The 17,859-nt window shown below is 41.5% G+C and overlaps 1 protein-coding gene across 1 annotated transcript; it reads left to right on the forward strand.

Annotated features, from left to right (window-relative positions):
- The first annotated feature begins 208 nt into the window (after window positions 1-208).
- LOC308404845 (glycerol-3-phosphate acyltransferase 4) lies at window positions 209-17,645 on the forward strand. Its single transcript, XM_080895107.1, has 13 exons — window positions 209-359; window positions 1,146-1,811; window positions 4,059-4,128; window positions 4,219-4,519; window positions 5,808-5,882; window positions 5,970-6,059; window positions 11,302-11,395; window positions 11,529-11,644; window positions 11,856-11,911; window positions 12,003-12,088; window positions 12,181-12,309; window positions 13,116-13,195; window positions 16,257-17,645. Exons 2-13 carry the CDS (start codon window positions 1,644-1,646, stop codon window positions 16,363-16,365), a joined length of 1,374 nt encoding a protein of 457 aa, XP_080751233.1. The 5' UTR covers window positions 209-359; window positions 1,146-1,643; the 3' UTR covers window positions 16,366-17,645.
- Window positions 17,646-17,859: the final 214 nt, after the last annotated feature.

The raw sequence follows: 17,859 nt of genomic DNA on the forward strand, positions 1-17,859 counted from the left end.
TTAAAGAAATCTTTAAAGCCCCAAATTATCATGATATTCCTGCCCATGGTTAGTGGATGTAAACCTCTGACCACAAGCGCGTGTGGCAAAGTTGCTCTATAGCGCCACTAGTGGTTAGAAAAAATAAAATCCCAATAAAGTATTCAACTGTAATAGCGTACATGTACCACCAGAGGTCAGCACCGCTCGGTGGGGTGGGGGGGTTTCGGCAGGAGTTGGTCGTTTCAGTGATCCTCGAGCCGCCAGCTGTACGCTTGTGCTGTCCGACGGGTGGAGTTTGGCTGCAGTCCAAAAGACAAAGACAAAGTGATGGGGGACGGAGCGCTGCTGTACCGGAGCCGGACTTAACGTGGCTGAAGGTTGGTTAACTGTGAAGCCTTTTAAGCCTCGTGTAGTTTTGTTGTTAGGATAATTACTGGAAACACACCAAGTCCTCGTACCGAATTCAAGCTGGTAACTGAAAGGCTGTCTTAGCGGAGCGTGAACTACCGGACAGCATCGTGGAGGACTGAGCTGAGCGCAAGCAGGCTAACGTTAGCAAAACGAGGCAATTCGCACAAGGAGGCAAATTTGAGCCTCACTGTTAGCTCAGAGGCGACAAGCTAACTTTATCCTTGGCTTCTTGTCATCAGTGTGCGTTCAGGAGTCTTTGAGTTTCGCAACCGAGTTCTTGCTTATATCGCTTTAATAGCCTCCTCGGGGTTGAGAGGCGGCCAAATTGTCCTGGAAAGCGTCAATAGCCGTTAAATAATGCATAAACCGCGCTAATCCAAAGTGTTTTGTTTTTTTTAATTGAGGACGGAGCCTGTCGTTAGCCGCCCGACTGCAGCATCAGCAGCTGGTACGAGAAGGGCCTCTAAGCTAACGTTATCGTTGCACCCCAGCCCATAACCGTAACATTTAAAGTTATCTGCTCCTTAGCAGAAAATAGGTGGGCGCTAACCTTATAAAGACCAGTGGTGTTTATTTATGTTCACGTTAGCATTAAGTTTGTACACCGGTATATGTAATATGTACTGAGCAGGCGCTGACACAAGGACACGTTGTCTGTCTTGCGTTATTAAATTACACAGACAGCAATCCGACCAAAGAGGTTTTAGTACTGAGACACAGCTGGTCCTGACCATGTGTTTACATCTTTCCAGGCCTTTGTGACTCCTGCCGAGCTCCCGGATCTTCACCACACAAGAAAAACCACCTGCTGTACCCAGCTGTTTTTGTCCCAGTGTTTACATTGTTTCCGCCAGCGGGAGGCATTTCTCAAACCGCAGAAAACATCTGCAACAAGGGACAGGCAGTTTGTTAGCACACCTGCCTTAATCGTAACCCCCCTCCCCTCCTTTTCCCGGAACTCTTCTCGGAACTCTTCTCAGCTCAGTTTCAGAATCCAGTTCGAGGTGAATCTACTGAAATACTTAACACTGCCCAAGAGGGCAACAACAAGGTGGTCTCCTGTTTTTGTAATGATTCGCATTTCAGTGCAAGGAGAAGCTCCATCCCCTAGTTATCTTGATGAAGACCTTTTTCTGACAAAAAGGTAAAGGCCACTTGGGGCCGGGAGGTGAAGACCTGCACCTCTTCTCACATCTGCTCAATCCTGGGATTTTACACTGTTTTTGAACTGAACTCATCCAACTTTAAAGATGGAACTCTTCTTCAATCCTTTTGATAACTTGGTGTGTATCCTGCTGGGCATCTCCTTCACCGTGTGGTTCACCCTGCTGCTGGTCTTCATTATTGTGCCTGCCATCTTTGGGGTGTCCTTTGGTATCCGGCGTCTTTACATGAAAACACTCTTAAAGGTCTTTGAGGTAAGAGCGTGCTTCCTCGTGACTCAAAGTTTATTGCAGTCTGATGTGCTGTGGCAATCATAAATGTTGCGGATAAAGGTGTGTTTGTGCTTTTGTACAGTTGACCGTTAAAACGATTGCTTCTGCTGCCAAGCACAATGGCAAGGACATAAAAGTTGCTAGCATTGTTCCTCAAATGTGTCATTAAAATTTTATCTTAGTTGTAAAAAGGAAATAAGTTGTAGAAAACAGCGATTGTTCACTGGCACGTCTCCAGCTTTATCTGTGCCTTTAACGACTGACCAGTAGGCATTGTCTGACTGATAGAGATCAACACCACAGCCACTTCCCTTGTTATTCAAGTTTAGAAAACAGTGCTTGTCAGTAAGTGTTGTCTCTGCTTACTGAATTGCTGTCGTTACTTTAAAGAAATGCATTTGAACTCCTAATAATGGCACAGTGCATCAGCTGCTCTGCCCAGTTGTGTCACTAGTAAAGCAGTCATTACTTTCCATCATGTACCTCTGAGAGCAGAACTTGTGCCAGAAATAAATGAACCACTGGAAGATAATCAGATGTTCTTAGCTCATGATTCAAGGAGCAGCAGTGAGATTTCCAGAACAGAACAGATACGACCGAGAGCGTGCAAGGCAGAGAATGAAGATGTAGCACATGGATTTGGTTCATTAGGTTTGATGGAAATAAAAACATGAAACCTGCCATGTTTGTGTATAGACAGTTTTAACAGAAAACCTAAAATGATACTTTGTTTTTGCAGTTACTTGTCTGAAGAATTTGCTTTACTGTTAACCAATGAGTGTATAAATGGCAATACTTCATAAGATATGTGCATGTAGCAGTTAGGACCTTTTCGCTCGCATGCAGCTTGGGGGCTACATGCTGCAAAGCAGCTGCTTTATTTTGGTCCTCATCTTTTTACTAGAAGGAGCCGCTCTCTGTTTACTCCTGCAGTCACCACTGACAACTGCAGCTGCATTTTCATATGATGACTCGGTAAGACAACTTGTCACGACACAGTTTAAAGGTAGCTGTAAAAGAACAAAATAAAAAAGTGAAAAACCTTGGTTGACTAGTGTTGCTTGTATCAGATTTGACTAATGATGGCTTGTGTAGAGCCTTCATTACTAGAGTTAATGTTAATTGTTGCTGTAAAATAAAGTTATTTTTAGGAAATGTAATAAAACATCTTGGTTATCCAGCCTAAATAAAGGTGTTTAGGCTTTCTGTGATTTAGAGCCAAACGTTTGAAAGTTTGTGAGATGTCCAGCCACCAAGCGTTCTTGTTTGTACCAGTCCTTTTGACTAATTTGAGTTTTAGCAGACTTTCATGCCTTAATGTGTTTGAGTACTTACAAACATTCGGTTTTGTTCCAGTGTCAGTTGATTTTCTTATGATTGATGCAGAAAACCCTCAAAGTTGCCAAAATTCTGCAGGCTGTAGGCACAGGTGAAACTGATCGAGCACAACCAGGTTACTCATTTCCTGATATCCCCCCCAAACACACGCACACAAACAAACATGTTGTTTTCCAGCTTGGGAGAACACTGCGTTCTTTGATGCACTTCATTTAGTTTTTTATCTCACCTAGCACAGCATACGTAAATGACTAGATGTTTGCGTCATAGGAAATATTTTTGACATTTATTGCAGTATAATACATGTTAAACAGGGAGTAGTCTGCATTTTAGTGTTTCTGCAAGCACAGATAAGTCAGAAAAATTGGAGAAGTACTACACACGGAAAGCCTCTTTTTTTTTTTTTTTTGAATAAGCAAACATTGGGTGTCTGAAGATAAGCACGATATACTTGAACAACACTGGGGAATTTTGCCATTTTTAATCATTTGTGCAAAAAGGAAAAACAATAGATGTAATATTTCTTTTTGTGGGGAAAGTTCATTCATATTGCCTCTTGAGCAGAAACGAGTATCGGATATTGGCTTGCTTAAAAATGTGACCATTTGTCCATATAAGATTCCTTCTGCTGCCAGATGTTTGACCTTTCTTTCATGTAATGTAATGTTGCAATGATGATTGAATGCAAGGCTGAAACCTGTCTTTAAAATAACAACTCTGCTGATAACCAGTGCGCACATGTTTTCATTTTAGATGCCTTTAGGCCAGGGTGTGGAGAATATTTGTGCACCTCTCTAGAATGAACTGGTTTTTTTTTTTTTTTTAAATTTCTCAAACATTTTTGCGTCTCTTTCTAATTGTAGATCCATTTCTTTCTTTGTTTCTTTCTAGTGGGCCACACTTAGGATAGAGAGAGGAGCAAAAGAAAAGAATCACCTCCTGTACAAACCCTATTCAAATGGTAATATCATTCTTGGAAATATTTGTTCAAAAGATGTATTTGTTTTAGAGGTGAATATTTTTGACTTTCTGTCTGTCTGAACTATTCCAGCTATCATTGCCAAGGAGCCAACCTCCTTGGAGGAGGAGATCAAGGAGATCCGGCGGAGCGGCAGCAATAAAGACCTGGACTCAGCCACTGAGTTTGAGTTATCTGACATTTTCTATTTTGCCCGGCGAGGAGTGGAAAGCATCATGGATGATGAAGTGACCAAGCGGTTTACTGCTGAGGAGCTGAAGTCCTGGAATCTGCTGACCCGGAGCAACTACAACTTCCACTATATCAGCCTGAGGCTGACTGTCCTATGGGGGCTGGGCCTGCTGATCCGCTATGGTTTCCTGCTGCCTCTCAGGTATTAGCTGTACTTTGAAGAGTCACAGGCAAAAGCACAGTTGCTGCTTTTGAAATACCAAAAACATGGATACACACAATACATTAGCCCCTCCTGTACAACTAGGCACTGGTATAACCTTGTCACAAATGCTAATGCTAGCATAAAAATTTAGTTTGAATACTTTTCCATATTTTAGCTCGTCACAAACGCTCAACGACATGAGAAATATGTTACGTATGTAACATACTAATAATCTCCTTCCCTAGCATGTATGTTTGTATCTTTTGTCATGTAACTCTATCTAAATAGTCCAATAAAAAGTTGCAAATGTACCACCTGTAGGCCAAACCAGCCTCACAATCGATGCTTCCAGTAGGGATATTTCAGAAAGGTCGGGTACACCCTCGATAGGTCTTTAGGCCGTCACAGCATTAACGCACATGTTCGCATCTATGGGACGTCTAGATTCCAGCCCTTGGGTGTGTGGTTTGACTGTGTGATGCAGCAGTCCTGCCCAACTGAGCAATGATAGAACGCTTTTTTCTTGTATTAAGTTCCTCAGTTTTAACAAACTGTCCCAGAGAATGTTACTAAAGTTTCACATTTATGTTTTAACCACATGCAAGTCTAACTGGTTACTCAGTTTTGTGTGGTTACTTGACATGCGAACTTGCTGTTACATAACTAAAGACGCCACATACAGAGATCCTCTACCAGCCTCATCTTAGAAAGACACAGAGATGGTGACTCAGTGCTAAGTGTGGCTGGCTCATTTCCAGTCGCCAGTGGGGAGACAAATCAGGCCACCGCTGCACAGACACCCTCCTTTCTAGTCTCCTGTCAAGCCTAATAGATTCTCTCTTTCAGCCTTTGTCCAATTGAATATTGGCTTTGCTCATGACACTGTGAAACCTTCAGCTCTCTTATATTTTTCTTAATACCCACACAATATAATCAGCACCTTTTCCAGCCCTGGATGATTGGTTCATCCAGATTAAGTCGACGTGTCGGCCAGCTTAACTGTCACCTAATATGTCCTTCTGCAGGTTCTGCAGTCTTGTCTGAGACAGTGGAGTGTAGAGGAGGGCATGATACTTTGAGTTTATGTCAAGAATCTTACACTACTGCTTTTTACATGAGCTCTTCTAAGTGAAAGCTTGTGGTTCAGAAGAAAGCTTTTTAAGTAATATATCTGCATGTTAATGTCCATACAAAGACTAATTAATTAAACCAAAACAACTACAGTGTTCTGTTGTAATGCTTCCTTATATATGCTTCTCTGAATTGTCCTGTCTCCCTCTATCAGGGTCACTCTTGCCTTCACTGGTGTAGGTCTGCTTGTGTTCCTCACCTCTGTTGTTGGGCTGCTGCCAAATGGAAGGTATAACTGATGGTTACGACTTTAACTCTATCAAAAGTATCAGATCAGCCCTGCAGATGTGTTAATCCTGCTGTGTACTCTTTCCAGGATGAAGAATTTTCTGAGTGAGAAAGTCCATTTGATGTGCTACAGAATATGCGTCAGAGCTTTGACTGCCATTATAACCTACCATGACAGGTAAGGACCTACACTGTTTTCCCATATAACCACCAAGTCATGTGACTGTTTTATTCCATTTGTCAACCACTGGAAGTGTTTACTTGACATTGCTCATTTAATTGCATAATTTTCCTTTTTTTTTTTGGATCAGTGTCCGTCATAGAGGACAGGATGATGGGTGGTGCATCTGCTGGTTGATTGCTTCACACAACTGCCCCAGTGTTTCTCTGTGCTTTCTCAACATTGTGGTTAATTTCCCAATTTTTTTTCACTCTTGCTCTTTAATGGCATACACCCTGATAAGTTTTCATTAAAAAATATTGATTGATGTGTCTGTTCGCACTCAATAAGAAATTGCATGAAGCCAAAGTTATAACAGTGCAAAAGTCTGTCCGAAAAGTGTAACAGTGCTGCTGGTGATTATTGACTTCGCTAAAAAAAAATCAAATTACAATTAGATAGCGCTCAGAGCGATTTACTTTTTCATTGTCAAGGGGAAAACTATGTTTAACAAAAAGAGACCCCCAAAAATTGCATAATGTCAGCAGTCACTTTCAAAAATGCCACTGTAGATTTAATGCTGACGTCGACTGAGAAAATTGTCAGGCGGTGGAAGGAATACTTCGAGGACCTCCTTAATCCCACTGACACGTCTTCCGAGGAGGAAGCAGAGTCTGGGGAGGAGGGGAATGACCCGCCAATTTCCGGGGGCGAGGTCACTGAGGCAGTTAAACAACTCCTTGGTGGCAGAGCCCCTGGTGTTGATGAGGTCCGCCCCGAGTTCCTGAAGGCTCTGGACGTTGTAGGGCTGTCCTGGTTGACACGCCTCTGCAATGTTGCGTGGAGATCAGGGGCAGTACCTGTGGACTGGCAGACCGGGGTGGTGGTCCCCATCTTTAAGAAAGGGGACCGGAGGGTGTGTTCCAACTACAGGGGGATCACACTCCTCAGCCTCCCTGGGAAAGTCTATGCCAGGGTGCTGGAAAGGAGAGTTCGTCCGTTAGTCGAACCTCTGATACAGGAGGAACAATGCGGTTTTCGTCCTGGTCGCGGAACACTGGACCAGCTCTTTATCCTCTCCAGGATACTTGAGGGTGCATGGGAGTTTGCCCAACCAGTCTACATGTGTTTTGTGGACTTGGAGAAGGCATTCGACCGTGTCCCTCGGGGTGTCCTGTGGGAGGTGTTGCGGGAATATGGGGTGTCTGGCCCATTGCTACGGGCCATTCGATCCCTATACAACCGTTGCAAGAGCTTGGTTCGCATTGCCGGCAATAAGTCGGACTCGTTCCTGGTGGGTGATGAGCTCCGCCAGGGCTGCCCTTTGTCTCCGGTTCTGTTCATAATTTTTATGGACAGGATTTCTAGGCGCAGCCAAGTGGCGGAGGGCTTTCGCTTTGGTGGCCTCAGAATCTCATCTCTGATTTTTGCAGATGATGTGGTTCTGTTGGCTTCATCGGGTGAGGGCCTCCAGCTCGCACTGGAACGGTTCGCACCGAGTGTGAAGCAGCGGGAATGAGGATCAGCACCTCCAAATCTGAGGCCATGGTTCTCAGCCGGAAAAGGGTGGAGTGCCCACTCCGGGTCGGGGATGAGTTCTTGCCCCAAGTGGAGGAGTTCAAGTATCTCGGGGTCTTGTTCGCGAGTGATGGGAGAAGGGAGCTGGAGATCGACAGACGGATTGGGGCTGCAGCTGCAGTAATGCGGACGCTGCACCGGTCCGTCGTGGTGAAGAGGGAGCTGAGTGTAAAAGCGAAGCTGTCAATTTACCGGTCGATCTACGTCCCTACCTTCACCTATGGCCACGAGCTGTGGGTAGTGACCGAAAGAACGAGATCGCGGATACAAGCGGCAGAAATGAGCTTCCTCCGAAGGGTGGCTGGCCTCTCCCTTAGAGATAGGGTGAGAAGTTCGGCCATCCGGGAGGGGCTCAGAGTAGAGCAGCTGCTGCTCCACATCGAAAGGAGCTAGCTGAGGTGGTTCGGGCATCTGACAAGGATGCCCCCTGGGCGCCTCCTGGGTGAGGTGTTCCAGGCATGTCCCACCGGGAGGAGGCCCCGGGGCAGACCCAGGACACGCTGGAGAGATTATATCTCTCGGCTGGCCTGGGAACGCCTTGGTATTCCCCCGGATAAGCTGGAGGAGGTGGCTGGGGAGAGGGAGGTCTGGGCCTCTTTGCTTAGGCTGCTGCCCCCGCGACCCGGCCCCGGACAAAGCGGATGAAGATGGATGGATAGATTTAATGCGTTTTGGGGTTACTTTAGGCTACGTAACACTGCAGGCGAAAGCGCATCAAATACGACTTTTTTGACCCTATGCGACCCATATCCGATCATGGTATGACAGTGTGAACGGCACAAATCCGATATTTTCAAATCCGATCTGGGTCACTTTCGTATGTGGTACTGAATCCAATAGATATCTAATGTTTTAGAAAGTGACTGCTGTTTGAATGGTCATGTTGCATTAAATCAGTCTTTTATGTCACTGACACAAGACAGAAGCCAATTATCAGTGCCAGAGAAGACAAATGAGAAAGCATGGCGGCGGAAACTGGAGACGGAGCGAGTCAATGGACAAAAACTGAGGTTTTGGAGTTGATTAGCATATGGGGAGACAATTCTATTCAAGCTAAACGACTCCGTGTCCATATATACCTCTGCACGGAGGTAGCAGCCACTGCTCCAAACAAGGCCATTGTTAAAGCACAGGCTATCTTTTTTCTCAGTGTCCTTCTTCCTCTAATTTGTCAAAATTCTGTCAGTTACGACTGTGCAGAAATTAATAGACTGCTGCAACAACACCTGCTAGCTCTGTAGCTGCCATTTTTACTACCGTAAACGGAGTGCGTTGTGTGTGATGTCTTCTTTTGCGCGTGCGGGCCACTCTGAGGGCCGTGAACCGTTCACACTAGAGCGGTTTTGCGGTCACATTTTATTTGTAGTGTGAACAACCAGACAGAAAAATCGGATTTGATCAAAAAATCGGAATTGAGCATTAAGACCTGCAGTGTGAACGTAGCCTATGACACTTTGGGCTAGAGCAGGACGATATGACCAAAAGTATTTATCACGATATACATTTGAAAATTTGCGATAATTATATATAAGATGATATAATTGACACTAGACAAAACACTTTACAACTTTATTAGTGCAAAACAAAAAAAACATCAATGTATTTTCACTTAAACAAGCAGCTGTTTTTTTTGTTGTTTTTTTTTTTTTAGTGTGCATTAAAAGTTATATAAAAATGTAACTGTGCAAATGCAAATTCCTTGCTGACAGTTTAACCAAAATGCATTTCCAGTGGAAATTGGCCGACATATCCTCAGCATAACCTTGTATAATATCTACAAAACTTAAAAAGAGGTTATACACACACACAATACGGTAATATTATGTTGAAGCACAGTACATATCACTCCACGAGGCTCCTGCGTACGACAGCCGTAATGCTCCGACAATCCATCAAGCGGTGCGGGTTCGTAGCTTAGCAAAGTCGTACTAAAACATTTGACTAATTTTCGAACGCCGTGTATAATACATAAAATCGTTTCGAGGTCAGTAAACACAACCAGAATTCATATATAAGACACACGGGATTATAAGGGGCACTGTCGATTTTCAGAAAAATCAAAAGATTGATTTTAAGTGTGCTGTATTTTCCAAAATATAACTTGGTAATAACGACGGCCCACTAGCATGCGCTACCAAAAATAGTTTTTTGATGTGTATCTGACGGACGAAAGCTAAACCAGTTCCACACCACTGAAGTTGCAGCATTTTGACAAACTAATTCTGGTTCATCCGTTTCATTCATTCCACTTTCGCCCTTCTCATTCTCTGTCACCGCCATGCTTTTTCCGCCATTTTCGTATGAAAACAAAGGCACTGCGCATGCGTTTTACCCATATTCTATTGCGATATTTCATTTTGTTATCGTTGCCCAACATTATACCGGTATTACCGTGAACGGTATGATATGGCCCAGCCCTACTTTGGGCAATGAGGATGTCAAGATTTAAGCTTTGGTTTGAAGTTATCATAAATCTAGAAGGATGCAATAATCCCAACCATGCAGCGGCTGCACCGCTTGTTCACATGGTCCCATCATTTTGCCTTTCAGAAACATAAGGCTCAGTTGACATCTTGTCCTGAGGGGAAAGGTGTCAGATTACATGATGACAGATGACTTATGTTCAGAGAGCAGAAGCCATGGTGTTAACAATGGAAATCTGTGCATATAGTGTGTGAGCATGAAAGGAAGGGTGTCTGTAGCTAGACTCAAGACTTTCTGAATTAATTTTCACCACAGCAGTTATTCTGATGCAAGATGAAGTACAGAAGTCAGCAACAGATGCTCACACAACCATTGTGAGCTCAACCAAACTTTCCAAGTTTTTACATATGACATGCTTGGAGCCAAGGAATGTGTTTCATGAACCATTACTGATTCAATTAGATTTGGGTTTGAGAGATTTATTAAGTGATGCAAGAAATAATTTAAATATATATATTTTTTTCGCAAGAACGTTGGAGGAACATAAAACGTGACAGAGGACTTTGAAGGGTTGCACATGCAACCGATGTGGAAGAGGAAGTTATTACTCAAATTGTGCACTCTCTAGCAGCTGGTGTTTTCTTGGCAGTGCCAAGTGTATTGGAGGCTTGAAGGAATTTGAAATAATCAGCTGACATTTTTAGTGATATTTGTTACGTTTCTGAAAGGAAATGTGACCTGATATGCTTTCACCTGCAGAACAATGGTGGTTTGTTGTTGAAATGAGAATATAAATTCAGATTCTGAGAGATACGAGTAGAAGTCGAGTCAGTACTTGTTTGACATTTGTTGATTGGACTGATGCACATTAGGTGCACTTGTAGGTAAGCCAGAGCTGTAACTTTGAGTCTGTTGGGCCTAGCCTGTTGTAACATGTATTCCTCCCCAGTCTGGTTCTAAAAATACTCAAGTGATACAGTAAGCAATGTTCTCTCCCTATTTAAGATGGAAACTCTATCTGTGGAATGTAGTCTTAGCTGTCAGATCCTCCATACTCAGGGGGTCGCACATTTCAACATGGACAGCATGGGTTGCTTTGTTTTCACCAGAGAAGAGGGTGGGAGGCACTGCACCAAATCATACCAAAATTTCTATTAAGCATGGTTTTGCATTTGATTTTAACAGTTGCTTACCCCCCACACTTCATAATCTTTATTAAGTCCCATCATAATTTAATTGTTGTTTCCCCCTTTTCTAGTGAGAATAAACCCAAAAATGGAGGCATCTGTGTCGCTAACCACACTTCACCAATTGATGTCATCATCCTGGCAAGCGATGGCTGTTATGCTATGGTAACTATACTGGCACAAAATGTAGAAAAGAACAAAACATTTACGTTGGTCACTTCTTCTACTGCAGGTATTTGTTGGAGTGGAAACTCTCCCAGAAATAGATCTGTTGCTATCTTTGTGTTTGTGTTGTTAGGTTGGACAAATCCATGGCGGCTTGATGGGGGTCATTCAGAGATCCATGGTCAAAGCTTGTCCACACATTTGGTTTGAACGCTCAGAAGTAAAAGACAGACATCTTGTGGCCAAAAGGTAGAATTACAGTCTGTGTTTAAAGATATTTTTTTTGTACGTTTTTATGACGTTTTACCTTTTTAGAAATTATTCCATGGGTTGTTTTTGGATCATTCAAAGTAAAACTTCAAATTGGAATAAGTCTACTCAAATTTTTGGTTTAATAGTCTTTAAAAAGTGATCTCTTTAGAAATCTTTTGCATTAACCTGCATACTTCTTTCACTACAGATTGAGCGACCATGTAGAAGATAAATCTAAACTGCCTATCCTCATTTTCCCAGAAGGTGAGCTCATATAGAAAATCATATAGTTATCTAACTGCAAGTTTCATTTTATCTTACATAAACCTTGTGTTTTATGAATTCTTATTTCAAGGTACCTGCATTAACAACACATCGGTTATGATGTTTAAGAAGGGCAGTTTTGAAATTGGTGCCACAGTCTACCCTGTGGCTATTAAGGTAACAGTTTTTGTTCTAGTTTTTAACTACAGTCTTGTCCACAGTAACACATGTACTGATTAATCATTTTGGTGTGTGCCTGAACCTCGTAGTATGATCCCCGCTTTGGAGATGCTTTCTGGAATAGCAGCAAGTTCGGGATGGTCAACTACCTTTTGCGTATGATGAGCAGCTGGGCCATCGTCTGCAGCGTGTGGTACCTTCCTCCCATGTCTAGAGAGGTGAGACTCAACTCGAGGCATCTCAACAAAGAGAAGCTTTGTGTTTCTTTTTTTTGTTGTTTTGTTTTTATATATTGAGAGCACGTTGTTTAAAATCCATATACTTGTAATGGATTTTTTTTATCTTGATTTATTACATTTTATTTTGACCAGCCATCCTCAAAATTTGACCAGCAGGACCTGCAGTCACAATAACAGAATATACGTTTCAGCTGTAGACCCTCTGTATTGTTTTGTCGCCCTGTTTACAAATTCCTACAATGAGAATAATACCAAACTTTTGATGGTATACATTTTCAAGGCTTTATACTTTTTTAGACAAGGGCAACAAAACACATGAGGGGAATAAAGCACTTAGTGAAACATCTCAGCATTAATTATCTTAACTGGCAACAGGTCATTAACATTATTGATTATGCAAAGATCATCTCAGAGAAGCAAAGTCTTTGAGAATTAAAACAAGATTCAGAAATGTTGCTAACTCTCTTATTTAAGATCGACTGAAATGTAACATAAATCTGTCCGGTGACCTGACCAATCAAAATCTATTCATTCATTCATCATATACATAGTCTTAAAGAGCTAAAAAGAGCAACCATCAGCACACAACTCAAAAACCAGCATCCTCCATGGTATGTGGTGCATTAGTGCATATTGCATGAGCATGTGCTGCATGGCATTGCTACAGATGCTGCCACCCAGATCTCCTTCAGTATGACAAAATGATAAGATTTTAGGAGAAAAGCTGTTCATTGTTTATGACCGCTTGCTTACCAGAACTGTATTCATGTTTGTCCTCCCAACAGGAGGGAGAGGATGCAGTACAGTTCGCAAATCGTGTTAAAGCAGCCATAGCCAGGCAAGGAGGACTTGTCGATCTCTTATGGTAAGATAACACTCTTTCATTTTCACATACACATTCAATGAAGGACAAGGCAGAAAAACGTGTGACTATTCATACCAGACACTGGATCATAGAAAAGCACAAGTGTAACCAAAAGCAATAGCAAAACCTTACAAAATAAAAGGTTTTTTTCTGTCAGTCACATACACAATCATTGCTCCAGCTTGTTGGAGCTGTTAACCAAATCCATCCATAATTATGTTACATGTACTATAGTCCCACACAGATCATTTTAGATGTCTAAAAATATACTGGATTTTCTTTACTGTTTCAACTGCATCCATTAGTTTCCATGAAATGCATTGAGCAAATTGATGCAACCTAATAACACTGCTTTCCTTTCTTTTTATGAGCTATGAACTACTGAAATTTCCTTTAGTTACTACAGCGTTGTAGGGTGCCATCTGAATTACAGTTTATCTGCTTGTTACATGATGATGTCCCTCCTGCTTCCTTGTCCTCCTGTGGCGTTTGTTTAGACTCTTGTCTTTTTAATGTACTGGGATACTTTTTTTTTAGTTAACATAAACAAGCCCCTAAGAATAATCCATGGTCGTTGTCAATTTGTCTGGCTTTTTATTAGCACTGGTTATGTGCAGCACGCCTTTAAGCTCAGTTTGTATCTACTGTATCTACAGCCCATGGGCTCACGGCTTGCCAGACACCAAATATTTTAACGCATCAGAAAAGAATCACTCTCAGGCTGACTAAGATTTCAGTGGGGACCTGAAGCCTAGAATCAGAAATTTTTCCGTTAGATGGATTATCTGAAATGTTCTCTTAACTAAAGTTTAGTTAAGAGACCCTCACATTAACATTTATTAAGTTTATATTACTCTAACCATAGCTCTGTAGGTAGCCACCAGGTAGCACGCCATTGCCAGCTAGCCAAACTTCAGTAACACTACAAACATCGCTACTCCCAAAAAGTTGATTCTGTTCATCTGGACATGGTGTTTTCATTGGGAGAAACATTTCGTCACTCAGAACTAGAGCTGGGCGATAGAACGATAACGATATGTATCGCGATATAACTTTTACTCGATAGAGAAATTAAGCTATCGCGATAGACCTCGCCGCTCTTGTCCTCAAAAAAAAAAAAAAAAAAAAGGTCAGCCAATCCAAATTAAGTAGCGCAGAGCCGAACCAATCACAGCCGCAGCGTCACGTCGCGTGACTTGTTACGTACAGCACAAGTGCCAAGCCGCACGTGTGTTTGTTTGGGAAGCAGCCAGCGCGTAATGGAGGAAATGAGTGTGCCGACTAGAAAAATCAACCGAGCGTGACCGAAGAGAAAACAGATGATGGTTCCAATGCCGGAGAGATTGTCAAACGGAAGAGCCATAGAAGTTCCGTAGGGTGAAGGTATTTCGGCTATTTCAAGTCTGACAAAAATAGAGTAGCGTGCACTGTAAATTGTGCCGAAAGCAAGTCTGGAAATACAATAAACTGGTGCATGCGTCACACTGCGCCACGTTATTGTTTCGGTGAAATGGATTTCTACAATACTGTTACTGTTAATTCTACTCTCTGCAGTGTTTAAATGCTTACATATACACACAGTTACTGTCCCTCCACACTTACGACTCGGTTCTGCTTCTATGCCCCAGCTTTGTTTACTTAAACTTTATCGTAAATGGCAATACTGTAATAAATTCTTATTCCCACCGAGGCTTCTAGACTTCTGATTGGCCAACATTTAGGCACGGTTAGGAATCTAGCGCCACCTGCTGCTTTGGCATGTTCATAGCAGCGTTTTCCTTCATTTCTGCCTTTATGTGTGGACGGGATTATTTTTTAAAACGAAAACGGAAAATCTCCGTTTTCAAAAATACCCGTGTACGTGTGGACGTAGCCTCAGTCTCTGACTGGAAGCGCTAATTCGTCATTCGGCTTTTGTCAGACTAAAGTAACTGTTAAAACTGTTTGAAAAGCTCAGCTATACAACAAGGAGAGATTGAGAATTTCCTTTTAGTTCTCAGTTTATTTGATATTGACAAAAGTTAGTCAGTTTTGTCTGTTCTTCTGTAAAACAAACTAAGATTTATTTTTAGAATTAATATTTTGTTTCTAAGTAGTCTGTTTCGTTTGTCCTATTTTGAAACTTAAACGCTTTAGCGGCTGCCTTTTGTGTAGTTTGCAATATTTGCCTTTATTTATCTGAAAAAGTCTCATGTTCCTTAAGTACATCTACCCTGTTGAACTTATTATGGGAAATAAATATTTAAATAAAAACAAGCTGCTGATTATTTCACATTTTACTTGTGAGCAACGGCACATTTAAATCTTACAAATATAGTTATTTGGCTTATATCGTGATAGATATCGTTATCGCCTGAAATGAAAAAAACATATCGTGATATGAAAAAATCTCATATCGCCCAGCTCTACTCAGAACAAAATCAACTTTGGGGGATTTCCTTACTTGGATGATTGAGCATGCAGACAAACATTGCTACTGTTTTGTTTTGTCCAGAGTGACAACAGATCTGTCTCTTTCTTTCTTTCTTTCTTTCTTAACTTTCAGAACATGATTTATAATTTTTTGATGGAGAGTATAGTTAGCTAACGTCTTACTCTGTTAAACAACTTTTTCATGGATGTTGAACTTTTTTGTAACACCAGGGTGAACTCCCACACTCATCATTTTATTGGCGCTGCAAGAATTTGGACTGTTGTTACTCTCAGTGATGCCAAAAATGTTTGATTTCTGGGAAATGAAGAACAGTTTGACATCATTAGCTATTTCTGCGTCTAGACTTATGAAGCTGATTGGATCTACAAGGCCAATCAACCTATAATTTAATTATTCAATTATTCTTACCAATTACATGGAGACATTATTATATTTAATTCAGTTTTCATAGTTGAATATTTGCTTCCTTATACCATTTGGTTGCCATTTTTTTTTAAAGAATAAGAATTTATTACAGTATTGCCATTTACGATAAAGTTTAAGTTTTTTACATTTTAATTGCTTGGATAGAAACTAATCAGTAGAACATGTGTGGCTACATTGTTACTAATTCAGGCTCTTTTATAGGGATGGAGGACTGAAAAGGGCAAAGGTTAAAGATACCTTTAAAGAAGAGCAGCAGAAGTTGTACAGTAAAATGCTGGTTGGCACCCAGGAGGACCGCAGCCGCTCCTGAAGGACCTTTATGGAGATGGACTGGCTCAAAGCTGGGCACCTCTTACTGATTAGGCGATCAGCAGCGGTCCTTTTCTGTCGGAGCCCCTGGACTGGAAAATTCTGTCCCTGATGTCAAAAGTACTCCATTTGGCTTCCTCGGTCACTGCCTCAGCCTGGCATGTTAAGTTGGCTTCGCTGTTACAGGTCATTCTGAGTCTGCTGCCCTGTGTTGGAATAGCTTGACCGAAGCCTCGCTTGCATTAGAAACGGAGCAAAGGAGAGTCTTCCTTGGTGGCAGTCTTTTAAGGAAAAGTGTTTATTTTTGTTTGTTTTTTTCTTTTTCACTTAATCGTTTTATATTTTGTTTTTAAGATTTTACAGTCATGTTTTTATGTTATGTTTCCGTTTCAGACTTGATTATACCTGGGTGTATAAAGGAGTTATTGTAGATAAAAACTAAATTGTTCTAAAGCTGAAACCTGTGACTGACTTGGGGTTTTTCATGACCGGCTTGTACCCTTGATTCAGGGCACAGTGCCAGATTTTGTTACATTTCAGATATTTTTATGGGCTTTTTTCCAAGATGAAAAAAAAAACTTGTATTTTAAACATTGAGTTTTACATTAAGACTTGTATCAACACATGGCCACTGTAGGAGCTGCGCTTGAGACGTGTTCCTGATATGCTGTCTGTGACTTCTTTTCTTTTTTTTCTCCTCTCTCCACTGAATGTGCAAGTGCTCACATTATGAAGTGGAAAATGTGCACCCACAGTTACTCTGATGGAAGTCTGTAGATTTAGACACCTATTCTTCTTCCAGCTAATAATGTATAACTGGAAAAAGGGATTATTAGGAATTTCGTCAGCATTGTTCCTGTAAGGCTTGTGTCACGCAGGTAGCGATGTAAAATCATAACAGTGGGTCTCTTCACTAAACACATAGATATAATGGCAAATAACCAAAACATACTCATACACCTTTTAAAAATACATCTTTTCATTGACTTCCTGCCATTGCAGTGAACAGTGGCTAGTTTATTTTAAGTAAACTCTAAAAGCTATTGTGTTTATCTGCCCCGCCTCACCAATGACCTTTTTCCTAACTTAGCAGCCTCAAGGAGGTTTCATGAACAGACTGCAGCTTTACTTTGAACTCAAGAAACTTGGTGGACGGCCTCATTGGTTTCTCCCTGGGACCTTTGTCTCACTGGTCTGCTGTTATCAGGGATAGTTGTTTTAGATTATGTCAAATCATTTCATAAAAATAAATGTTCAAGAATGTTCACTACTTTTGACTTTGTTTTTTTTTCACTATATCTAATGTTTATAAGTATTGCCTTGACTTGCTGTTGTTTTCTGTCTTTCTGGATAGTTTTTCGTTGTGATGCCTCCAGTCTGGCATCAAGATTGGAATCTTTATTTTTCTAGCACTGTATTCTTGCATTTATTCCCTATCAGGGTTTAGTGCTAAGGATCAGTGCGTGAATGTACAGCACATTTGAAGAGATTTAAA

The sequence above is a fragment of the Rhamphochromis sp. 'chilingali' genome (genome assembly GCF_963969265.1).
Source record: "Rhamphochromis sp. 'chilingali' genome assembly, chromosome: 10".
Taxonomy (NCBI): Eukaryota; Metazoa; Chordata; class Actinopteri; order Cichliformes; family Cichlidae; genus Rhamphochromis; species Rhamphochromis sp. 'chilingali'.

Excerpts from the sequence above, each read along its gene's own strand:
- LOC308404845 (XM_080895107.1), top strand. The coding sequence starts at position 1,644 with ATGGAACTCTTCTTCAATCCTTTTGATAACTTGGTGTGTATCCTGCTG. Across the intron at positions 6,060-11,301 it reads ATTATAACCTACCATGACAG|TGAGAATAAACCCAAAAATG; the intron begins GTAAGGACCTAC and ends CCCCTTTTCTAG. Across the intron at positions 11,396-11,528 it reads GCGATGGCTGTTATGCTATG|GTTGGACAAATCCATGGCGG; the intron begins GTAACTATACTG and ends TTGTGTTGTTAG.